At 41.1% G+C, this 25996-nt stretch overlaps 1 protein-coding gene across 3 annotated transcripts; it reads left to right on the top strand.

Annotated features, from left to right (window-relative positions):
• LOC306771522 (inhibitor of nuclear factor kappa-B kinase subunit alpha-like) lies at positions 1-25324 on the top strand. 3 transcript variants are annotated; one of them, XM_079260695.1, is made up of 22 exons: positions 3-118; positions 1402-1543; positions 6565-6659; positions 6794-6911; positions 7112-7181; positions 7268-7356; positions 7435-7524; positions 7624-7748; positions 10063-10170; positions 10284-10419; positions 11216-11410; positions 13706-13808; positions 13942-14065; positions 16332-16483; positions 16571-16632; positions 16714-16823; positions 18157-18206; positions 18310-18415; positions 19580-19727; positions 20050-20186; positions 21502-21601; positions 22941-25324. In XM_079260695.1, exons 2-22 carry the CDS (start codon positions 1439-1441, stop codon positions 23004-23006), a joined length of 2289 nt encoding a protein of 762 aa, XP_079116821.1. In that variant the 5' UTR covers positions 3-118; positions 1402-1438; the 3' UTR covers positions 23007-25324. The 3 variants fall into 3 exon arrangements, with proteins under 3 accessions (XP_079116820.1, XP_079116821.1, XP_079116819.1); XM_079260694.1 differs by having other exon boundaries at positions 1-118; positions 1372-1543; positions 7435-7748; XM_079260693.1 differs by having other exon boundaries at positions 7435-7748.
• Positions 25325-25996: the final 672 nt, after the last annotated feature.

The raw sequence follows: 25996 nt of genomic DNA, 5'->3' as shown, positions 1-25996 counted from the left end.
TGGGAAAGTCCACGCAGCGTCGCGTCGCGGTGCTGCAGCGACCTGAAAACAACACAGTCTAAACTCATTTACAAATTTCCACAGAAAACGGCTCATGACACTCCTTTAGAAACCCCACGTGAGTATTAAAACCAGCAGCTTGTTGGGAATTGGCGCTGAAGGCTTTATTTCCTAATGGTAGAAAGCTATTGAAGGGCTCCGTCTATTTCCCGGCGTGTTTATGGAAGCCGTGGCTCGGCTAATTAGCTGCCTAGCCATTCTAGCTCATTTAAAAGCTATTCCATGTTTTCTTCAAATGTCAAATTTATTATGTCTTTAAATAGAAACTAAATTGGCTTTAATAATACAATTAATAACGTTTTTTATGTTGTCGGGGAATGTAATGAGACTAGCAGATGCTCCAGGATGTAACCCTCCCCTCAGCTCTGTTTAACTAGGTTGGAATGCACAGAGCAAAATGACTTCATGATGGTTAGTTGATGTTGTTGCTAAAAGCTTACTATACTTTTCGTTATAGTGAGATATTATTTCTACACTTGTTTCAGATTTGGTTACAACAGAGCCGCCATATGGGGGGAAGTTAGGAAGATCTAAGGGCCCCATGTCTTAATAGGGACCCAAAAAGATGTACAAACTATATAAGAAAATCATAAAACCTTTATTAAAAACAATAAATTGTTTTTTTCAAAGGTTGTAGTAAAAGATAGCAGTAATATGAACTGATAAACCATTTATATTATGGTTAGAGCAAACTGAAGACTCAGCTCTTCAAGGAGCACTTCAACAGTTAGTATAGCTGTATTTATTGGGAAGTTGGAGAACTTAGCCCAGTTCTTTGCAACAAATATTATGGTATTATTCTTTGCATTATAACATAGGTGATATTATGGGGTGGGAAGGGAGTAAACAAAACAAACAAACAAAAAAGCCTGTAGCACTTCATGGAAGGACCTACGTCCAACTGGACAGTCCACCAGTACCTTCCTACGATGTCCTCTACTGTTTGATTTCATGCTTGTGTTGTTCTCACTCATATGTAAGTCGCTTTGGATAAAAGCGTCTGCTAAATGACTCCAGAATAGAATATTAAAATAACCTAGTTAGATGTGTGCACTGTGATTTAACCCTTTATAGAAATACCTTTAAATTAGAAATTTTAACCTAAAATTGTCCTTCTGGTATGAACCAAGACCTCCATTCTGGTGTTACATTAACTATGATAACAAAATAGTTTCAGGCTGAATATGAAAGGAAACAAAGTGATCAATAAAGGGTTAAACTCAACCCTAGATCTTTATTATTCCCATGAAAAGTTTTTTTTTTTTTTTATCAGCTTGAAGCAAAAACAGAAATGTAAAAGTTGCAGTAAAGTTGTGGGGTCTATGCTGTTGTCTGTCATAGGGCCCAAACTTCCTGGCGGCGCCCCTGGGTTACAACAATGGAGAAACCTCCGTTCAGGCAGAACCAGAGCTGCGGGGACTGGGAGCTGAAGGAGCGGCTGGGCATGGGCGGCTTTGCCCATGTTTACCTCTACCGACACCGGGTGAGTTGGACTAACCACATCTCCCTGTCACATACATTATTCATCAACATGCACATAGCTGTCACCAGCAACTAATCACCATTTTTAATGATGCACAGTTGGAAGTGAGGAAATAAAATTCCTTTATTTATCATCCTTAGAGATAACGGTTTGGTTTGTAGAAGACCATTTAAGTACATATTAGTTGCTTTTTTGAATCAGAATAGCCCTTTACAGACCTGTATATTATGTTACTGCATCCTTGCATCATCTTTACCAAGAAGCTGGACTCGGGTGTATAATCCAGGTGCTATAAAACACCATAATTTTGGATCTACCTGTGCATTTAGAACAGGTGTTTTCACTAACAGGATCGTCTACCTTGCAGTGGAGCTGAGCTGAATAAAATCAGCTGGTTTGGAACAGCTGCTGGACAAGACTTTTACTTTACGGCAGCTGGATTATACACCTCCAGCTGGAGTTGATGGGGATACATTGCATGTGATCCCTACCTGACTTTCAAATTAAACTAATTTGATATAATTGTAAACAGTTTATTTAATATTCTTTGACACAGAATTGAACCTGTATGTATGACGGATGTGTAACGGTCTCTTGTTTACTAAATGAAAGTAGTAAATCAGAAAATACATAAATAAGACGTGAAAACACAGCGTTTTACTGGAAGAAGGGGAAGTAAAAGCTGCATTTCACCCTTTCACATCTCAACAGTCTTGAGTTTTACAGATAAATCAAAGCAAGTGATCAGAATTTTTTTATTCAACTCGCCTGTTTTTATTCTTGGTAAAAGAGCTGAGCTCCATCTCGTCCCGCCAGCATTTCCAACCTGGACTTGAATGGAGTCCAGACCGTTCTCAGACACATCCACAATGAGCCTGGAAAGATATTTAGTTGTTTTTCTTTTCCCTCCCGCTGTGTTTGAGCTGCTGCTCTCAGACAAACTCTTCCACCAGTAAATGATTCTCTGAGACAATCACTTTGTTGGGCAGTGGATGTGTGGTTTAGGGTCCTAGTGGACTGGTTCTACTGGGCATTGAAACTAGTTAGAATCAGTTTTAATTTCAGTGTTTTTCTGAAATCCTTCATGTTTTGGTTTGTAAAGGTGACTGTCACAGTTTCTGTACATCTGCAGCGACGCTCCAGTTACAGATTAAATGCTCTGTTTTCTCTCTTTTCTCCATCCTGTCCTCCTTTTCCTCACTTTCTCCAGTACATTTTTCTGCTTTTTGCTGTTTTTTCCCAACATGACAGTCTGAGTCTGGACCTGAACTGCGTTCTAGCTCTGGGCGATGAATCGGATTTTAATCTCAGTACGATCTGGGTTTTCAACGATGATGAAAAATAAAAGTGTGTGATTATTTTTCTCTCTGCAGTTTCCTCTCCTGCTGTCTTCAGCTGCTAATCGAGCGTCTCTGGCGTTGCAGCGCTGTGCTGTAAACTCCTCCCACAGCCGCTTTGCTTTCATTCAGACACTGTTGCCAACTTGGAGACTTTCTCGCTAAATCTGGAGACTTTTTTTTGTTAAAAGCGACAAATCTAGCGACTTTTACTGGAGTTATTAGAGACTTTTCTGGTGTTTAGGCGACTGACTTGAAGGCACATATTGTTCTGCAGTTACTGTAAGGAAGGAGCAGCGGGAGCCTCTCCCGTCCTAAAGCACTCCCAGGCGGCCAGTCTCAGTCGGCTCCGGCTGCAGGTCCATGTAGAATAACTGCAGTAGGTTGTGGAAGTTCACCTAAACATAGTTTATACCATTGTCAGTGACAACTGGCTGCATTATTTTCCTATACATAGTTCGGCCAGTTAAACACTGTAATATCCCTCCGTTACGGGGCGTTACCATAGCAACGCATTAACCAGCTGGTTCAGATCAGCCGTCTTTTAACAGGTGAATGAGAGAAACACGCTGCAGCCTGACAGCAGTTGTTTGGTATAAAACGTACATCCAGGCCAACGTAAAATAGTTCCTATATAAGCGGTAAAAGTGGATTAAACAACTGGGAACCGTCCATTAGACGGTTATAATGCACGACACGGAGTCTAGAACACCACAACGCGCAGCGGTGTTTAATCCATACTTATATTTATTCAGTTTACATCAGTATTTGCACTTTGTCAAGGCAAAGCTTCATGTTATTTGTTTGTTTTCTAAAATATGTGGAATCTTAAAGACATTTTTTTAAGTCACGGTTTAATGTTAAAAAAAAAAAAAAATCATGTTGTCAAAGATAAAAAGATAATTGTGTGAAATAATCGAGATCTCAATTTCAGTCAAAATAATCGTGACTCTAATTTTTTGCCATAATGGAGCAGCCCTGCTGCGTTCTGCCATTTAGTGATTCAGGTTGCAGTAAAAGTTTTCTCTTTGCAGAGTTTCTCAGTATTAGACCCTTTACATGTACACAGTTTTACAGTACTATCATGTGTAACGCAGAGAGATGCAGATAAACTGTGGAGCCATGTTTTCCTGTACAAATAAAACAAAACGATGCGTTTCATCTGCTCAACTCGTAAACATACTTCAGTAGAACATTCAGTCTTTTTATATGCATGCTGTTGGATGCTTGTTAGTTCTTTCTCCGCGTTCCCAGCTTATGGAGGAAGAGTGGGGCGGTTTCGTAGTGTGTAAGTTCCACACATGTAGCTGAAATATAGGTTTAGTAACGACAAAGCAACGTAGAGATCATGTGACTGCTTCCACTAAGCTGTGAAGTCTCGTCACGTTTTCTGACATCGTCATGGAGACGTTTTCCAGAAAAGACTGAAACTGTGTGTGAAATGTCCTGATGAAGACTGAGGAGTTCAGATCTCACAAAGTGTTACAGATTAAAACCTAAAAAAGAAGTTTGGATTGATTTTTAAGCTGTGATACAACTCAGACATAGTTTATCTCTCCACGTTCCAGGAAGTTTTCTGCATAACATAAATGTTTCCATCTTCTCCACGCTGAGAGCTCTGAAAGAAAAACCAGATATTTTCTTTGTTTTTCAGGTGTTTTCCAGCAAACACTCCATGTTTCTGACTTTTTATATGAGTGAATTCACACAAAGCAGAGTTTGCATCAGATAAAGAATCACAATCATGCAAGTAAAAGAAGGAAAAGTCTCTGCAGCCAAACCAGGAAGGAAAGCAGATTAGAAAAGAATGCAGACTGCTGGAATGGCTGAATTATTGAGCATGTTGGTTTTATTATTTAGCTACGTCATAAAAAAAAAAAACTGGTTTGTTTTCTGTCCGATGCATCGCAGGCTCTTTGAAATCCTCTTTTAACCAAAAACTAAACGAACTAAATAAAATTAAAGCAGCTTGTAGGATTAAATGAAAGGTTCCCATTAATCTTCTGTTTCCAGCAGCTGAAACTCTGAACAAAGTTTCATTTGTACGGATGTGAACGTCTGGGTTTGATCGTGTGCAGAACGGAGAGAACGGCAGGAAATCAGTGAGGATTTTATACGGAGACATAATTTATGTTTGTCTGAAACGTAAAGGTAGAGAGGAGCAAACCATGGCTGTGTGACGCAACTTCCCCTCCTGCTGGAGGAGGAACGTACGTTCCCGTCTAACAACACGGTTGGTCTTTGCACAGATGTCATTTTAATATTTCCATTTTCAAAAAGAAATCAATAAAAATGGATGATAAAGTATATTTATTTGATGTCTGGTTCTACTTTTATACCAGAGAATGAAAGATTTGTTCTTTAGCAACAGTTTCTAACATTTATTTTCTTATTTGATGATATAATGTCAAATATTGTGATTTAAATGTGCCTCTTATACTATATACCAACTACAGGCAGATCCCTTAAACTTTTCTCTCTGTGTTTTTTATAACCGTAACTTTAATTCTTACATCTTAAATCAACAATTTTAAAAGAGTTTCATTCATCTGTTGAATATCAAATGTAAAACTCTCAGACTGGAAACGGACCATTTTTAATCAGATTAATCCACTTATTGGTTCCAAACTTGTCTAATTCTGACAGTTTCAGAATAAAACTTGCAACAGCTTTTTAGGCAACATAAAATGTTTTTCCTGGTGAGCAAAAGGACTTTGGAGAAAAATGTGATGTAAGGTGTTAAAAAGAACGAAACGAGCTCAGAAAACTGTAATTATCGGCTTCATATTCTGATACTATAATAGTTTGTTTTTGTCATTTTTCTTTCATACACAACAGTGCAGAAGTTTTGATCCAGCTCTCATTTCTTTGTTTTGCTTCCAAGGAGCCAGACGTCATTGTTGTCCTTTAAACTGGTCAGAATCAGTCGTTTTCCAGACCCTTTAATGGGTTTTCTTCAGACATTGGCTGCTTTTTCAGTCATTTTCCGAGGAATGTGGGAATAGCCCAAGCCAACAACGTAGCAGTCGCAGGATGAAACGGTGAAGAGCTGCGCCGCTTGTAGCCTCTGGCAGAGAAACGACACAAACATAACACCGTTACATATGTATAGAAATATTTTTACACCACTAGGTGACTACAGGCGGTCCTCTGGTTACGCGGTTCTCTACGACACGTGGCACGGAGGCTGAGATGATGCCTCAGTGCATATTTTAATTGCCTGCACTGTTTTGCTATTAATATGAGGTATAATATGTGTATTTAGACGGTTATTTAGTGATCAATGTGGGGTATTTAGGGATAAAAATCGGACTTACACAGAATTTTGTGTTGGGTCTCAGTGGTTGGAACGGAGCACGGTCGTAAACCGAAGATCGTCTGTATGTTGGAGCGGAAAGCTGCAGTGTGTCACGACTAAAATAATAAACTTTGACAGCGAGTGGACAGAATCTGGAAATATTATCCTGAATGATTCCTCCAGTGCAGTTTCATTCAGAAATCAGTTTAACCACAATCAGATTGTCCTGCAGTGGAAACGGCTCTGGTGGATCCAGTTTGTTGGAATTGAGCAAATTGTTTTGCTTTATTTATCTGTTTATGTGTGTTGACTCGCCTATTTCTGGTTTTTGTGGCGTATAAAAGAATTGTTTGTGTAATAAATGAATCTGTTCTGCTTTATTTTAGGAAACAAATGAAAAAATCGCGGTGAAAATGTGCCGCCTTGACCTCACACCACGGAACAGGGACAGATGGAGCAGAGAAATCCAGATCATGAAGAAGTTAGTTTCATTTTTACAGTGTTTCCACACATTTCCGGTGAAAGAAGCCTGCAGATGTGATGAAACGTTGGTGTTGTTCAGCAGAAGCCTTTGAGATGTGGTGTAATCACAGCCCTCACTTCACTCTCACTCAGGTTAAATCACATCAACGTGGTGACAGCTCAAGATGTTCCAGAGGAAATAAAATCCATTTCCTTAAATGATCTTCCACTGCTGGCCATGGAGTACTGCTCCAGAGGGGACCTGAGGAAGGTGAGGCTTTCCGACTGGATCACCAGGATCAGGGTTTGTTCATCTGGTCGTTGCTGAACCAGCTAGTCGCAGAGCAAGCTCAACAATCCTCCTTTGTGTTGTAAATAAGTGTCTGTTTGGAAAAAGCAGCATCAATCTTTATGTTTTCTGGAAAATCCTTCCAAACTCTGTAAAAATCATCTGTTTTCTGGGGGCTTCAGGTGCTGAGCAGACCTGAAAACTGCTGCGGTCTCAAAGAGAGCGAAGTCCTCTCGTTACTCAATGACGTGGGTAGGTCCTCCGTTTCTCCTCCTTGCTGCTTCATTCGGGTCTTTTAAAGCTTCCTCGCTGACTTTTATTCACAACGTCTGGTCTAGGATCTGGTATCCAGTATCTACATGAGAACAAGATCATACACAGAGACCTGAAACCTGAAAACATAGTGCTGCAGGACATCGGCGGAAAGGTAAACGGCTTCGCTCTGCTTCTACCTTCGCTCCTTTTGAGTGAATAAAACGTCTCGTGTTTACTTGTTACTCTGCAGATGGTTCACAAGATCATCGACTTGGGTTACGCGAAAGACCTGGACCAGGGGAGTTTGTGTACTTCCTTCGTCGGCACGCTTCAGTATTTGGTAAACACAGAACATTATGTACCAAATGCTTTAAAAGGAAAAAAGTCCGGTCTCACGTGTTATAATAATGTTTCCCAAACGGCGTGTTTGTCTCTGCAGGCACCCGAGCTGTTTGAGAACAAGGCGTACACCGTCACCGTGGACTACTGGAGCTTTGGTACCATGGTATTTGAATGCAGTTGTGGTTTCCGCCCGTTCCTGCACAACCTGCAACCCGTGCAGTGGTGAGATGACCTGATAAGATCAACATTTTTGTGTGGGAGTGATTTAAAGTAACGGAAGTGCTTCAGTTTTCACACAAAGAGAAGACATAATACTTCTGGAGTCTGTCACTTATACTAACGTTAGATCAACCTACGTCAAACGAAGATGCTCCTTTCCTTTTTCCCTGCATGTGGGTTAGTCAGCTGCTTGTCTGCATCTGTAGGTACATTACAGAGGTGAAGTGGTAAAATGCACTTTGAGAAAAGGACAAATGTAAGGCAGCAAGATAAACGCTACTAGTTAAACTACTGGCGTTAGAAGCAGAGAAAGCCGACCAGCATGGGGGCAGAATGAAGGAAACTACAAGAACAGACAGAACTTTGTGTCTGCTAAAAGCAAAAAGGAAAACAGTATAATCTAATGATGGAAAAAATAGTGTTTTAGAAGCATTAAGCAGGTTTAGGCTGTAGAAAACGGTCTCGCCTGCCCTCCATTGGACCCCGCTGCTATTTGTCTGGTTTTACACGCTTCTGAAAACACCTAAACAATCATTTAAAGCCGAGTCAAGTGAACTATTTCTGAGCTTATTCAAAACAACACAAGTTGACTGAAGTGGTGTACAGCGAGGAGAGATAAATACCAATAAAACAGAGAATAAACAATAAAAAATAATGTAAAATAAAAAAGGAAATTTATTCTGGCTGAAAAGCTAGAGAGTGAAAATGTCGACGGCAGGTGAGGTTTTACTCTGGAGGGGGAGCCTGTTCCACAGTTTGGTGGTGACAGCTGAGGTCACACTGAGTTCAACAACAGGAAAATCTAATAATCGTTAATTAGTATCTAATTATTTCACTAAAACTCCTTACAATAAACCTTTTATTGTCCACAAACATAGAAGCTGTCGTACTTGTGCCACCGTATTTACGACAGTATCTCTGAATGGACAAACGGCTTGTTGCATGAAGGGAGAACTGCAGCGTCAGCTTTGTTTGGTGGCTTTTGCAGCTTTGTTTAGGATGATAAATAACTTAAAAAGATGGACACCATTTGGAAGTAGTTACCTGTAGCGCAGTCATCGCTGTACCTGAGAACTCTGCATCAGCTCACAGACGACGACCGCTGTCCATTTAAAACTATATTTTGCGTTTAAAGCCATTTTTATGCCCAACTTTATCACTAGATGTCAGGAATTCTCCCACTTTACCTTCAGACCATGAACAAGTACTTTCAGCTCCTGGGTGCCACAGTTTCTATGAATATCGAAGCACAGTTTGAAGCTTCAGTCTGTCTCGTCTGCACCTCAACAGTTATGATACAAATTTATCCCTCAGTCGAAAATTTCTTTAAAAGATGATTTTTAAGACACTAGAAATCATGAAGATGCCCATTATTAAGTTAAATCTGTTAAGGGGTTGTCCTCCACTTCAGCCTTGTTTCATCTGTCCAAAACAGCTGCTAACAGCTGGCTTTAAAGGCAGTGGGAAGAGGCATTTACGTGTCACATGACTGCAGTCGAGGATGTTTATTGGCTCTGTGTTTAATGCAGCACAGTCAACGAGACTTTTGTGATTTATGTATTTATTTATTTTTGAATTAAATTGTTTACCACTCCTGATTTCTCACTGTGTGGTGCTGATGTCTGCTGTCCCATCGGAATGATAAACAAGCTGGATTATCCTGCAGGAGGATGACAGACATTGTGTAACCCCCATCCCTTCAGGTTGTCATAGTAACCGTCTTATCCCTTCGTAGGTGTTGGTATTTGCTGGACCAGCTCCAAATACGTTGTAGTTTTGCATATAAACCAGTGTTTTTCAACCTTTTTTGAGCCAAGGCACACTTTTTTTTCCCTGAAAAATCACAAGGCACACCGCAAGCCAAAATGTTTAAAAAGACAAAATAAAAGTCCATATAATTAATATAAAGTCCATCTTGTCAAAGCCTCTTGAATAGAAATCAGATTAATACAAGAAAAAGGAATTTCTTGTCCTTTACTCGGACCAGTTTGGATGAACACAGAGCTGCTATTTAGACCAATAAGGTGAAATTGGGTCATTTCTCAGAGCACACCTGATGATCTCTCACGGCACGGTGGTTGAAAAACACTGATATAAACACCAGACTACTGACTGCGGGACAGGTTTTCATTAGGTTGTTTTACCTGTTACCACCTTACACACTGCTCCGGTTTATCTATAAAGAAAAACATTATCAGGCATAAAGTTTGGATTATTTCAGTCGTAGCAACTTGTTTAGAAGTATTTTTTATGCTCTGTCTTGGCTTTATATTTCAGTTTTCTGAAGGTGCCTTATGATTTCCTCTGTCTTCCACAGGGCCAGCAAAGTTAGGAATAAAGGTCCAAAAGACATCATGGCTGTGGAAGATCTGAACGGTGAAGTCAAGTTCTCCACACACCTGCCCTACCCCAACAATCTCAGCAGGTTAGCAACCAAAACGTTTCGCAGTTTGGAGAGTTTTTTTCTGTATTTTAATGAATCTTTCGGTCACAATGAAATTTGGCTGAATTCAGCTTTTTCCTTTGCTTGTTTTGTAGGACTCTGTTGGAGCCGATGGAGACCCTGCTTCAGCTGATGCTGAAGTGGAACCCGGAACAGAGAGGAGGCAGAATGAAACCAGACACAAAGAAACCGCTCTGCTTCGAAGTGCTCGAGGAGATACTGAGCATGAAGGTAAGTCAGTACTGCAGCACATCATCTCTAAGGCTACGTTCACACTACAGGCTGAAGCGACTTAAATCCGGTGTTTGAGCCCCTATGCCTTGAAGGGACATATTGTTTAACAATGACTGTCCGGAACGAGCAGTGGGAGCCTCCCCCCATCAGAAAGCTCTCCCAGCCGGTCAGAGGAGCGGAGAGGACACCTGCACAAGTCCACAATGAATAGTACATGTGCAAATCCACCGCTGATCCCACCCTGGCTTACAGAGTGGGATGTAAACTAACATCATTTCTGTTGTCTCTGTTTGGTCCATTTAGATTGTTAATGTCCAGTAAGTAGTTTAAAAAGTTGTTTTTGCCAACATGTTCATGTTTTACTTTGACTAAAAACAAACTAAAAGTCAGAAAACTACAAAAAAAACGACAACAAAATTAAGTAACTCTGCCAAAGTGTCTCTTTTTGGTCACTTTGCTGGTCCAAAGTAAAGAAAGTTGCTATTGGCTGTTCTAGAAGTCGGTGAATGACATCATCGCCATTTATTTAAAGATTTTGTGTTCAGTGTTGCAAAGTTGATGTGCCGGTAATACATGCAATAAATATTTATATTGGAAAAATATTCTATTGTCAATTCTAAGCTAAAAAAACTTGATTATCATTTTATCCAGAATGGTGCAGCCCTACTAAACGTAGCACCCTGAGTTGTACCTCAGATGGCATGTGGTGGTCTTACTCAACACTACAAACTCTACAGATCATCAGTAAATGTTTTGACTTTACGCTGACAGATGTCATATTTTCCCTCCTCAGGTCGTCCACATCCTGAACATGACCACAGCTCAGGTTCACTCCTTCCAGCTGGCGCCAGACGAGAGTCTTCACACACTGCAGAAGCGCATCGAGGCTGAAACCAAGATCGAAGTGGTGAATCAGGAGCTGCTGCAGGAGACGGGAGTGTCGCTGGACCCCAGAAAGCCCGCTGCACAGTGCGTCCTGGACGGAGTGGTACGTTGAAGCCAGTGGAGCTGAGATTTCATTGTTTCTTAGCAACAACACGGCGATGACACTTGTCATCTTCAGCTCTGGAATTTACTTCTAAGCCTTAGAAATTAGTCTTTTGTCTCCAAGTCAACGATGGTGTATGAAAGAATCACAGCTTACTTAAGAGACTTACATCTAGGTTAACAGTGTTTTAGGAGACTCTTCTTTTGTTGATTATTCAGCTCTATTCAGTTCAGCTTTATTTATATATCACTAAGTCCCAACAAAGTCATCTCAGGACACGTTACTAAATCAGTTCAGGCCACTGTTTCAATCAGTTCTCATACAATCCAATAAAAAATAAAAAATCCCAGATTAGTGATGGCAAATATGAACCTTACTCTTATCCTGTGATGTGACTTTAGGGTGTGTGTATCTCAGGGGTCGGCAACAAGAATTAACCAAAATGTTTCTGACAAACTGAATGGCAAAAATGACTTTTTATAGCTAAAATGTATTTTTTTTCCTACAAATTCTATTTTATTTCATTGTACTTATATATTATGTTTAACTGTAAACTGTAAAACGTGTTATTTGTTTACTGTGTGTCTTATATCTTTAATATTGTCTGGGCTCTAACCTGGAACCTTACACTTGGCAGGGAACAGCTGCTTTACTGGGTGAACTAAACATCTAAATGAGCATTCAGCTCCAACAAAACCAGTTATTTTCCGTCTGGTATTTTTGGTCTTGAAGTGCAACATTTCTTTGACAGTTTAGTAACCGTGCTGCTCTGCTCTGTTGCCTCCACTAACTGAAAACTCTGACAGAAGCAGCTGTTTTAACTTTCCACCTCCAAATTAAGGAGGCGAAGATAGCTTCAGGGTAAACTCACTTCACCCAGCAGCAGCTAGCTGCAGATAGCTTCAGGGTAAACTCACTTCACCCAGCAGCAGCTAGCTGCAGATAGCTTCAGGGTAAACTCACTTCACCCAGCAGCAGCTAGCTGCAGATAGCTTCAGGGTAAACTCACTTCACCCAGCAGCAGCTAGCTGCAGATAGCTTCAGGGTAAACTCACTTCACCCAGCAGCAGCTAGCTGCAGATAGCTTCAGGGTAAACTCACTTCACCCAGCAGCAGCTAGCTGCAGATAGCTTCAGGGTAAACTCACTTCACCCAGCAGCAGCTAGCTGCAGATAGCTTCAGGGTAAACTCACTTCACCCAGCAGCAGCTAGCTGCAGATAGCTTCAGGGTAAACTCACTTCACCCAGCAGCAGCTAGCTGCAGATAGCTTCAGGGTAAACTCACTTCACCCAGCAGCAGCTAGCTGCAGATAGCTTCAGGGTAAACTCACTTCACCCAGCAGCAGCTAGCTGCAGATAGCTTCAGGGTAAACTCACTTCACCCAGCAGCAGCTAGCTGCAGATAGCTTCAGGGTAAACTCACTTCACCCAGCAGCAGATAGCTGCAGATAGCTTCAGGGTAAACTCACTTCACCCAGCAGCAGATAGCTGCAGATAGCTTCAGGGTAAACTCACTTCACCCAGCAGCAGCTAGCTGCAGATAGCTTCAGGGTAAACTCACTTCACCCAGCAGCAGCTAGCTGCAGAGCTTCAGGGTAAACTCACTTCACCCAGCAGCAGATAGCTGCAGATAGCTTCAGGGTAAACTCACTTCACCCAGCAGCAGATAGCTGCAGATAGCTTCAGGGTAAACTCACTTCACCCAGCAGCAGATAGCTGCAGATAGCTTCAGGGTAAACTCACTTCACCCAGCAGCAGCTAGCTGCAGATAGCTTCAGGGTAAACTCACTTCACCCAGCAGCAGCTAGCTGCAGATAGCTTCAGGGTAAACTCACTTCACCCAGCAGCAGCTAGCTGCAGATAGCTTCAGGGTAAACTCACTTCACCCAGCAGCAGCTAGCTGCAGAGGCTTCAGGGTAAACTCACTTCACCCAGCAGCAGCTAGCTGCAGATAGCTTCAGGGTAAACTCACTTCACCCAGCAGCAGATAGCTGCAGATAGCTTCAGGGTAAACTCACTTCACCCAGCAGCAGATAGCTGCAGATAGCTTCATTTGCATTTGCTCACCTCTGATGTATTTTGTGATATTTGGTATATTATGGTTAAAAAAAAAAAGTTTCAGGTGGAAAAGCTAAGTGGTGGGAGAAATACTGGGAAGTGTCTCCTGTTAAAACAGAAGAAAATGTGAAAACCTCTCTGCGCTCATCATGTGTGCATCGAGGGAATCTCCCAGTCAGGCTCCTCTGAGCTTCATTCCTGTTTGTTCAAGCCATGATTTTCTTTCCTCCCGTTTAGAGAGGCTGGGACAGCTACATCGTGTACTTGTTTGACAAGAGCATCACCAGGTACTCTGGTCCCTTCAGCGCCAGGCGGCTGCCGGAGAAAGTCAACACCATCGGTGAGTAAATCTCTAATTTAGTTCACCTGCTGACTGATTTGCTGATGTTTTAGATGAATCTCACTGTTGGAGTTCCAGATGATTCCCTCCTTGTTGTTACGAGCTTGACGAGGGTTACGCTTTACGTTTGCAGTGCAAGAAGCGAAGACGCAGATGCCTCTGGTGCAGCTGAAGAAGGTGTGGGGTGAAGCTGTGAGCTACATCTGCGGCCTGACAGACGACTACAGCAGGCTGTTCCAAGGACAGAGAGCCGCCATGTGAGTCACATGACTCGTATCTGCAGTGTTTAAAGACGCATTACGTAACTTTCTGACCTTAAAACTTCGTGTCCCGGACTTGTTCAACAACACGGTGACGTCTTATCATGTGCATTTCTGGAGCCTCTGCTGCACCGCAGCGTCCCGAGGCTGAGAAACCGACACTAAACAACGTTTACATCCGAAACGCAACGTGACGTTTCGCTTCACGGTGTAATAAGGAACTGGATGTTCTGAACACTCAAGGTTGCTGATTTAGCAAAGAAACAAGAAGATTAAAAGAGAGAGAGACAAAACAAGAGTCATGGTGAGATGGTCTTCTACTGGCTGGAGAGAGCTAACGGGTCAGGTAGGATGGAGGCTGGATTAGCTGTGAGTAGAGGGAGCGTGGCGGGAAAATGTCAAAAGTTCGGTAGTGTCTAAAATATTCACTTTCATTAATTCCAGGTATTAAGTTCTGTTAGAATCTCATTTCCTGAGAAGAGCTGATGGACATGTAAAATTATTTTCATATTTCTGATTTCAGAATCAGAACAACTTTATTCAGTCCCAGGGGGGCAATATGGAGGGCAGAGAGCGGCATGAAAAGCAACAGATCATAAATAAATATTTAAAAATGTTAACAAAGTTAAGATCTAGTTAGCTCTGGGCGATTAATCAGATTTTAATCTCAGTACGATCTGGGTTTCCATCGATGATAAAAATATAATGGTGTGATTATTTTTCTCTCTGCAGTTTCCTCTCCTGCTGTCTTCAGCTGCTAATCGAGCGTCTCTGGCGTTGCAGCGCTGTGCTGTAAACTCCTCCCACAGCCGCTTTGCTTTCATTCAGACACTGTTGCCAACTTGGAGACTTTCTCGCTAAATCTGGAGACTTTTTTTGTTAAAAGCGACAAATCTAGCAGCTTTTACTGGAGTTATTAGAGACTTTTCTGGTGTTTTGGCGACTGACTTGAAGGCACATATTGTTCTGCAGTTACTGTAAGGAAGGAGCAGCGGGAGCCTCTCCCGTCCTAAAGCACTCCCAGGCGGCCAGTCTCAGTCGGCTCCGGCTGCAGGTCCATGTAGAATAACTGCAGTAGGTTGTGGAAGTTCACCTAAACATAGTTTATACCATTGTCAGTGACAACTGGCTGCATTATTTTCCTATACATAGTTCGGCCAGTTAAACGCTGCAATATCCGTCCATTACGGGGCGTTACCATAGCAACAGGTTAACCAGCTGGTTCAGATCAGCCGTCTTTTAACAGGTGAATGAGAGAAACGTGCTGCAGCCTGACAGCGGCTGTTTGGTATAAAACGTACATCCAGGCCAACGTAACATGATGAACTGGGGAAAGTTCACACACTCACACACACACACACTGTTACAGACACACTCTCCTCACTGGCTGTCTGAGAGACCCCCACCCCCTCCCATTTTGTGTGTTGTGTATTGTCTGAATTTGTGTTTATGCTTAGAGGTGTGTTTTTTTTGTTGCATCTTTATCCGTCCCCCTTTAGGTGAAGTGTAGAGATACTTCTTTTTTTCCAACACCCACCGATCCTTCCTCATGTCATCTTTCCTCATTTATAAGGCGGCGCCGGTAAAACTGGCTGCAGGGCCGAAGTATCAGTTTCGTTCTGTAAACTTGTCAAATGTAAATGTCCGTATGTCTAACTTTGGACGAGCTGAGATAAATGAAGTATCTTTGATTTGATCTTTGATTTGAAATAGTTCCTACATAAGCAGTAAAACAACTCGGATCCGTCCATTAGACCGTTATAATGCACGACACGGAGTCTAGAACACCATGATGCGCAGCGTTGTTTAGAAATACTGGATAATTGTGTTTAAATAATCGAGATCTCAATTTCAATCAAAATAATCGTGATTATCATTTTTGTCATAATCGAGCAGCCAAACCTGCTTCACACTTCCTGAATTTACCAGTAAACTAAGTAAACCGTCAAGATTAGTAATCCGGTTCGACATGCCGAGGTATTTCTGCTGCAGGATAGATCATTTCCGCCATCCTGACAGAAGCAAAGACCATGTGACGTTCTGCATAGACAGTTTGTCTGTTTCCATGGAGATGCAGACTCCTCTCAGCCTGCTTGGAACTCTGTTACAACAAGCTGCTGGTTTCAGACTTTTTCAGCCTCTTGACCATGAAATGGGTTTTAAATAACATCATCTGTGGTGATAAAAGCTGTTGAAACGAATCATACGGGTTGCCAACTGAATATTTCCTGGTGATTCTCCATCTCCTTCCTTCCCCTCCCAGGCTGAGTCTCCTGCGCTACAACACCAACCTGACCAGGTGTAAAAACAGCATGTTCGGCTTCTCCCAGCAGCTTAAAGCCAAGCTGGACTTCTTCAAGAGCAGCATCCAGTACGACCTGGAAAAGTACAGCGATCAGATGCACTACGGGATATGTGAGTGTTTCATTGGGACTGGTTGTTCTGGTTGTGTAACGCCACCACACGATACGTGTTTTAGTTGAGCTGTGTGTCTGTTCAAAGCCTCTGAGAAGATGCTGAAAGCCTGGCAGGAGAATGAAGAAAGAGCGGCTGCTTTTACACAGGTAGCGGGATTCATTTCATCATCAGATTCATGAAACATTACAGTCTTGCATGTATTGTTTACCTCCCTTTCTGTCCTGCAGGTGGCAGAAGTGAGCCATTTGGACGATGAGATCATGGCTTTGCACTCGGAGATAGTGGAGCTGCAGAGGAGCCCGTACGCTCGACGCCAAGGAGACAAGATGGAGCAGCTGTAAGTAATAATATTGACTTGCATCAGTTCAACCTGCACAAAACGTCATCTGAGTCTAGATCCGGATGACGTAAGGTACCGATCCGATCTCGGTGGGCGCAAAATAAATGATCTCACTTGGTTAAATGATAAAAATAGCACTTTTCCAGTCATGCCGACCACTCAAAGCGCTTAACGCTACTTGTCACATTCACACACACATTCATACTAACACTCACACACCGAAAGGCAGCTGATCAGCTGGGGGTGCGGTGTCTTGCCCCAGGACACTTCAGCATGTAGTCAGGGGAAACCTGGAATGGATCTCCAGTTGTAAGATGACTTCGTCCTGAGCTACAGCCGCCCCCTGGTTGGTTGTTTCCAACTCTGTTGCCTGAAAAGGAAGTTGAAACAAATTATTCATGTATCATAATAATAATTTTTGTTCTCTTATTGGCTCGTTTTTGTTTTGACAGCCCAGGTGTGTGTGTGTGTGTGTGTGTGTGTGTGTGTGTGTGTGAGTGAGAGTGTGTGTGTGAGTGAGAGAGCGAGCTGTAAACAGTCCCAGCTGGACTTAAAACAGGATAAATAATCACATATTGTATAAATTTAAAGCCCCGTTCTCCTCTTCCCCGTTTCTTTTCCTTTTTTCTGCCCTGAAATGTATTTTGCATTGAATAAAAACAGCAACATCGTGCAGTCGAATTGGCCGGTAAAGTGTGAAATATCAACTATAACTGATTGGCTGCATGTAGTGTTATTGATTAGGATTAAAGTTGACTGAATAACTTGAGTGGAAAGAAAATATTTTGCTGTAAAGCTTTTCTAGGGAAGATTACTTTTTTTGTCCATTTCTTTTATTTTAACACTTTGTCCCCTCCCTTCCTCTCAAAAATAATCCAGTATGGGTCCAATAAGAACAAAAAAATTTGGGAAAAATTGCCTGAAAGTACAACACATTTCATACAGACCTGTAAGGGTATAAATAAATAAGATTTTGACTTTTAATTATACACAAAAAAAAAAAAGTGAAAAGTAAAGATTTTTCTTTTGTTGTTTTCTGAGCTTGTTTTTCTACGTCTCTAACTCAGAATGACTAAATATAAGTAATGCCATGTCCGGTTTTCCAGATATTTTTGTTAATTTGGTACAACTCACTCCAAAAACATCAGGACTGGAAATTAAAGTTGTAATAAACTGGTATATCGGGTGTTGGTAAAAAAAAAAAAAAAAGCCAATATGAAACGTCTTTACTTTAAATCTCAGGGTCCTGCTGGGTGAACATGAAGCAGCTGATGGTATAAAACTCCCTGAGCAGCGACTAAATGAAAAGCTGAAATGTGTTTCCTTACAGAGAAGAAAAAGCGATCGACCTCTACAAGCAGCTGAAGATGAAATGTAAAAGTAAGAAAGGTTTTTGTTTTTTCTGCACATCCCACAGCAGCCGTACCAAAAGCAAAACTGAGATGAAAAATGACATTTGATCCATGCGATGCATTTGTTTCAGTACCTGACTCCGATGTGAGCTGCGACAGCTCCGAGATGGTAAAAGCCATCATCCAGACTGTCCAGAACCAAGACAAGGTCCTCAAAGATCTGTACACCCACCTCAGGTGAGGCCAGACACCCCCCCCCCCCCCCCCCCCCCCCCCCCCGTTAGCATGTCGTTAGCATGTTGTTGACATGTTAGCATGTCGTTTGACATGTCGTTTGACATGTCGTTTGACATGACGTTAGCATGTCGATGACATTGACATGACGTTGACATGTTGACATAACATTGACATGACGTTGACATGTCTGTGACATGACGTTGACATGTCGTTAGCATGTCTGTGACATGACGTTGACATGTCGTTAGCATGTCTGTGACATGACGTTGACATGTCGTTAGCATGTCTGTGACATGACGTTGACATGTCGTTAGCATGTCTGTGACATGACGTTGACATGTCGTTAGCATGTCTGTGACATGACGTTGACATGTCGTTAGCATGTCTGTGACATGACGTTGACATGTCGTTAGCATGTCTGTGACACGTTGACATGTCGTTAGCATGTCTGTGACACGTTGACATGTCGTTAGCATGTCTGTGACACGTTGACATGACATTGACATGTCGTTAGCATGTCTGTGACACATTGACATGACATTGACATGTCGGTTACATGTTGACATGTCGTTAGCATGTCGTGGACATGTCGTTAGCATGTCGTGGACATGTCGTTAGCATGTCGTGGACATGTCGTTAACATGACGTTGACATGTCGTTAGCATGTCGTGGACATGTCGTTAGCATGTCTGTGACATGACGTTGACATGTCGTTAGCATGTCTGTGACATGACGTTGACATGTCGTTAGCATGTCTGTGACATGACGTTGACATGTCGTTAGCATGTCTGTGACACGTTGACATGACATTGACATGTCGTTAGCATGTCTGTGACACGTTGACATGACATTGACATGTCGTTAGCATGTCTGTGACACGTTGACATGACATTGACATGTCGGTTACATGTTGACATGTCGTTAGCATGTCGTGGACGTGTCGTTAGCATGTCGTGGACGTGTCGTTAGCATGTCGTGGACGTGTCGTTAGCATGACGTGGACGTGTCGTTAGCATGTCGTGGACGTGTCGTTAGCATGTCGTGGACGTGTCGTTAGCATGTCGTGGACGTGTCGTTAGCATGTCGTGGACGTGTCGTTAACATGACGTGTCGTTAGCCCGTCGTTAACGTGACGTTAACCTGTCATTAACGTGTCGTTAACAGTAAGATCCTGATCAGCAAGCAGAAGATCATCGACTTGTTTCCACGCATTGAGAAGACCCTGGAGAGCATCAAAGACGCTGACAACACGGTGATGCAGATGCAGATCAAAAGGCAGAGGGAGTTCTGGCATTTACTCAAGATCGCCTGTGTAAGTTCAGTTTTCACCTCTTTTGTTTGTTTTACTGACTTTTAACTAGAAAATGCAGAAAGTCTGCAGCTTTTCATTTTGTCACTGAAGGATTCTGCTTTGATCTCACAAACTGATCCGTTGAAGGCGAAAATCAACCACAAACATCTGAGCTTAATTATGAGCTAATAAGCGTTTTCATCACCCTTCCAGTCCATTTCTGTCTGCTGTTTGTTCCTCATTCCTGACCCGAACCAAACACAGTCAGAGGGAAACTATGCTGCCTGCATTCCTGCTTGTTTATTATTGCTCCTCTAACCAGAATAAACCGTCTCTCCTTCAGGCCCAGAACTCCTCACGGAACTCCATAGCAGCCAGTCCCGAGTCGTCAAACCTGCTGCAGGTTTCTCAGTGGTCACAGTCGGCACAGCCCGTCAGCTCCCCGCATCCCCTAACCTCCCTACCGGGACCAAATGACAGGTAATTCTGACCATGTCTGTAGAGAATCTAACCTCCCTCTCTCCACAAGCAGGAAGGTTTGCTGTTTCAGTAAACACTGATCAGACGCCAGCAGAGTTTTAGCAGCTGGTGGAGAAATCCTGATGGTTTGCAGGTGTACTTTAGGTTGTGTAATGTTCACACACTGCAGAGGTGTTTTTTCAGGTTGATCATCTTATTCTAGAAAAGCATGTTGGAGGATAAATACTTCAACATGAAGCATTTTGACCTGCATTCAAAGAAACGGTCAAGTTAAATCCACTTGATAAGGTCATAGCAGATGTTCGCTTCATTCTGCTTTTTATGGGTTAAGAGAAGAAATCATCTAAGTGTTTCTCACATTGTTTATTAGGAGTCGGCCGTGTCTGCAGGGTGTGGGGGGTAAATGTGAAGCAGCGGAGACAGCAGGAAGCTAGCAGCTACTGTTACTCATCAGGTCTTTATGGACGTGAGAACAGATGAGGCCTGAAGAAGACTTACTGCATATGGAAGCTGTTTAAAGCCAAAATAAAATCTAATATTAACACTAGAAACATGTGACAGCAGCTCCGTTCAGCCCAGTTAGAGCAGCTTCTTGTTCCTGACTGTGCTCACACAATATTTCTGCAGATTACAAGGAAAAGTTAAAGGAAAATAATAAAAATATGTTTGTGTTGGTTGTATTTATTTATAAAAGACAGTGGAGATAAATGTGTTTGGTTACTAAAGAGGGTTGTCTGAGTAGTGCAGCGTAAATACAGAATATCCCCAGTCGTAGCGAGTCAAGCGCTAAAACGCTCAACTTAAGACCAAAGAAGACTCTTGAACGATACATAAAGAAAACAAATCAGTTCATTTAGTTGTTTTCTTCCTGCTGGATTACGTAGAAGATGAAACGGGACTTTCCTGGTAAAATAAAAATAACTAAAATGCTTTGTACTGAACAGAAAAACAGCTGCTCCCTGGATGACTTATCTCCTGGTTATTTTATATGTTGCTACGTGTGTGTGTGTGTGTGTTCATGTTTGCACTTTGAATCCTTTTTATTGCTGTCTGAAACATGATGTACATCCATTTATTTTTATTTATTATGACTTGAAAAGCTACAGGATTGAATACTTGATGCATTATAAACACATGAGCCCTGCGGGAGCAGCAGCAGATGCACGTTGTGTGTAGAATAACTTGATGTTCTTGTTTCAGTCATGTGTAAAACTCCCAGACATGTTGCATCTTTGTCCCTCTGGGCTTTTCTTCAGTACATATAGAGGAGGTCTCATGTGACTGAGCCGACGCTAACGGTCTCCGTTTCCTTCAGTGATGCTGCCCCACGACTGCTGCAGGAGAACCAGAAGTACCTCAGTCAGCTGACCAGCCTGATGCAGGAGGCTGCCGACGAACAGGCCAAAAGCATCGTGGTGAGTTCACCGCTTTCACACGAGTCATTTCTTCTCTTTTTATGCCGTAATTTCACTTTAAAAGCAGTTTTTAAACCTATGAGTTTCTTTTGTCAGCCTCCAGAGTTACCAGAGTAGTTCAGAGAAACGTATTGTTGTTGTTTATTTACAAAGAAAAGCAAAAACAGCATCAAATGGAGGCTGAACATCTCAAGGTGAATTTTTCAGCTAAAACTTATAAAGAAAAAAGTTAACATCACATTTGGAATAGTTAAAACAAAAATATAAATACATATTTTTATTTTAAATAGATGAAAAGGGCCAGCAGTGTAACAGAACATAGAACTGAGAAAACAAAGGTATTGTTGTTTATTTTGACAATAAAAAGTGTGTATGAGAAAGCCGTGAAGATAGTGACGTTGGCGTCTTCACTGCTGGGTGAAAACTGTGCAGCCAAGCGAAGCGCTGCACACTCCAGCAGCACCACAACCTAAAGATGGATCTTAATCACTTATGTGTTAAAAAGAGCAACATAATCAGAAGGTTTTCAGATTAGATAAAATAAGACAAGCCGCTCAGAGAATCCATCCTTCTGTCAGCAGGCCGGTTGTGTTTCTGTACAATTACTTAAAGACTCCAACAGTTTCCAAGAAGCGTGTAACAGCAAAAATATCTTTTATACATGTGATTAATACAAGATCTCTATTTGGCCCTTTTAACGTAATGTTTAAGTATATTTATCATTTATTAGCATGTGGTTTGTCAACATTATTATAGTGTAATCTCCTGCTTCTACTGGGGAGAGAAGATCGCGTCAAAAGTGATGCGGAAATCTTTAATAAGCGTAATAAATTTCCCTGAAATAAGTTTTACTAGAAACAAAGATAGAAGCTATTATTTAGCTTTTATTTATTCCTATTGTAAACAATCATATAAATAATGGAAACTATGTGTTTTTTTCATCATTTAACTGCTCCAAAGTGATCATCTAGCAGTGTTTTTCAACCTTTTTGGAGCTAAGACACACTTAAAAATCACAAGGCACACCACAAACCAAAATGTTTTTCTTTTTTATTTCAAGTCCATAAAATTAATATAAAGTTCATCTCGTCAAAGCCTCTTGAATAGAAACCAGATAAACACAAGAAGGAATATTATTGTCTTTCACTGGGACCTGTTTGGATGAAGACAGAGCAGCGCCGACAGGCAGGTGTTTGTGTCCACATCAGGCTTAAAGGAAAATCCAATAATACTAGAATAAAAAAACTCAATTTTACTTTTTAAAAGCAACTCTGCTCACAGACAGTTCATTCAGCAAGTCTTTTGGTTTGTTTTTAATTTTTGGTTTTCCTCTTTTAAGGACCAAGACTGGAGCTGGACAAAATATGAAACGTTGACAACAAAATTAAAAAAGCGAAATGCGTAAGCCTCTTTTTGTCCTCCATCCCTGCCTGCGCTCCGAGTAACACTAAGGACTGTAAGCTGTCAACGCAGCGGAGTGGCTTCAAACTCTGTACAGCTGTACATGGACTCAGGATATCCTGTTTAAAAAAAACATCTTTCTTGTTCATATTTGGGGAGAAAAAAAGGCAAAGTTCTCACGTGTTCGCTGGTGTGTGTCCACTCCCATCACCTCTCATGGTGGAAGGTTTGATTAATCATTAATCATCTTGTTTTTATATAAGCAAACAATAAAACTTTTTTTTTTTCCTGTTTTGCCACATAAATGTTCATCCTAATCCTGTCGCTGCAACACGGGCGAACTGTAGCACCGGGTCGGAGCGCTTCAGCAGAAACATGGGAACTGGTTCCAGGACTCCCAGTGAAAACACAGGAAGCGGTTGAGGTCAGCGACGGGGTGGGGACTGACGAAGGGTGGAGGAAGAGGAGGAGATCATAATCATGCAAACTGCACTTTGATGCTCCCATGTAGCTTCTCTGTGAAGAGATGAAACGTTCCTGTTGCAGAATTTACTGACGCAACCAGACTCAAACTGCTGCCATCTTCACCAGTTTGACTTGTTTTACTAGAAACATCTACGGAGTTGAATTAAATGTAAATTAAGTTCTTTTTAAAGTGTTGTATAATAAGCAGAGGTCTTTTGTCATAATATAAGTGGCTCATACATGGCTGGCCATTCGGTTTGTACGTTGTCTGATACGTCTGTACGTTTATTTTAATGATCAGTGAGAGAGTGTGTGGATTGTTTGTGCTGCATTCATGCCCTGTGGAGTCGAAACGATTAGTCCATATGAAAGGTTGCTTTAGGTGTTATTTTTCCAGTTTCCTGCTGGATCGATCAGCAGGAGGAGCTCGTTTTTATTTCTTGGTTTAATCAACTAAACATCAAGCCATGAATTGCTGTTGGGAAAATACCGGAATCTGATGTCTTTCATGCGTCATACTTTGTTTTCCTCTCCAGCTTCATGTAAACTTTTCTCAGCTTTCATTTTTAAATCAGATTACAGGAATAAACATGCAGATTAAACGCATTGTCAGTGCAGAAAAATAATTCTCTAAATGTGTCATTTAGCAAAGTTTAATATCAGTTTGTTATGAATAAATCATCTTATCATCTCAGGCTCTGAGTGACGGGAACATTACATAAACAGGAAAACAAATAGCTGGTTGTTTATAGATGTTTTGTCAAGATTCATATTAAAGAAGAGATTAAAGCTGAATTCCTCACATCAAATGTAAGATTTAATCTGTAAAATTCCTCTCAGGAGAACTGATAAATGCTTCTGCCTTTGTTTAAGAAAAACATGTATTAAATATGTGTTAAATAGTTATTATAGGTTAAGTGTGACAGGTTATTTCATCTGCTTGAATCAAAGTTTTATTTGTTTAAATTTAAATATAAAATAAAATCTGATTCAGTTCAGGAGAAATTGGTTAAACAAACGTGTCCCTCCCTGACAAAACAGGTTATTTCAAAGTAGGAATCCAAGTCAGAAAATTAGATGTGTGGCTTTTTTTTATTTTTTATTACTAACTGGAAATAATTTTTAAAAAAGTGTAGAATCTAATTTGATACAGGATTGTCGACCATTTCATCGCTTATAAAACAGAAAATATCTCCAACAAAAACACTTTTAGTTTTAATCTGTCAATAGCCGTAATTTGGGACTATTTGTTTATTGTCTTTTCATAATGTTTAACAGCCAAAGTTTCACCCTGTTAGTTTGATCTAAACAGTCTAAAATACAAACAAGCACATCCGATGAAGAGAAAATTCACATTTAATCATTATATCTGATATTTAACAGCATTGATTGACCTGAAACTTTATTACCATGACATAATTAATCACAACAAAGCCTAAAAAGCTTCTCTGAGTCCTGAAACACATTAAAAATCCTTTCAGAATGTACAACTGAGCACGCAGCCACTCGGCAAGTAGAGGAGGAGTCAGAAGCAGATCTGGCTAGTCGTTTCGGCTCTTGTCCCAACCAGTCATCCCAGAATGATACGGAGTGGTGTGGCTGGTTTGGTTTGATGTGAGCGTTGCAGACGATCCAGAGGAACGTCTGAATGTACAGCGGTTTCGTCTGAAACCCAAACAGGCCCAGTTGTATCTATGAAGAAGCATCATGGCTAAAAAGATAAAACGGTTGTTTTTCTCCTGTATTTCAGTTTGTCGGTTTTCTTCACGGTTGAGTATTGTTTGTTTCCTTCTGCTGGTTTCTATTTGTCTTAAATGTTTGATTTTTAGCTATTTCATTGTATGAAGATCAGATGTTTCCCAGTTAATAAAATAAATTACTTTGAGACGACTCTCGTTGCTGCTTATTCAGCTTTCAGTCTGTTTTCATGCTAACGGCGCGCTTCTCCGTCTTTTCCTTCCACAGTCGTACAGTCCTTAACAGACCTTCGTCTTCCTCTCAGGATCAGCATCAAGCCACTTTTCATTCATCCAACACGTAGTTTATTACAAACTTCAGATGAAAACTGCTGACTTCCCCTCCAGGCTCAGCTTTACTTGTGTTTATAACAAGAAGTCATGCTAACAGGCTAACATGCTAAACAAACTTGAGGAAAAGATGAAGATGGTCCAGGCAGGATTTTGGGTCACTGACTGCTAAAAGAAGGTTTAAGCCATAACTCACAGGCTTTTATCAGGTTTTATCAATTCCAGGTTGGCAGAAACTTTCTCATTTATCTGATTATATCTGGAACTAAATATCTAAAGAGAAGAAGGGTTAATTAAAAGCACCAGAATCAAATATTAATTGGTATTAAAACAACTTTTATTCATACTTGTGTCACATAAATATTAGGACTGTGTTGATATGCTTCATTCTGATTTGATTCCGGGTTTTTGGGGTACCAATTCGATTAAAATTGCATATCTTACGATTCCTTAATATTGCTGATTTTTGTAAATTAAAAACAAAAAAAAAATGTACAAAAAA

Source organism: Telmatherina bonti (genome assembly GCF_933228915.1).
Source record: "Telmatherina bonti genome assembly, chromosome: 21".
Lineage (NCBI taxonomy): Eukaryota > Metazoa > Chordata > Actinopteri > Atheriniformes > Telmatherinidae > Telmatherina > Telmatherina bonti.
This window is presented reverse-complemented; position numbering and strand designations above follow the sequence as displayed.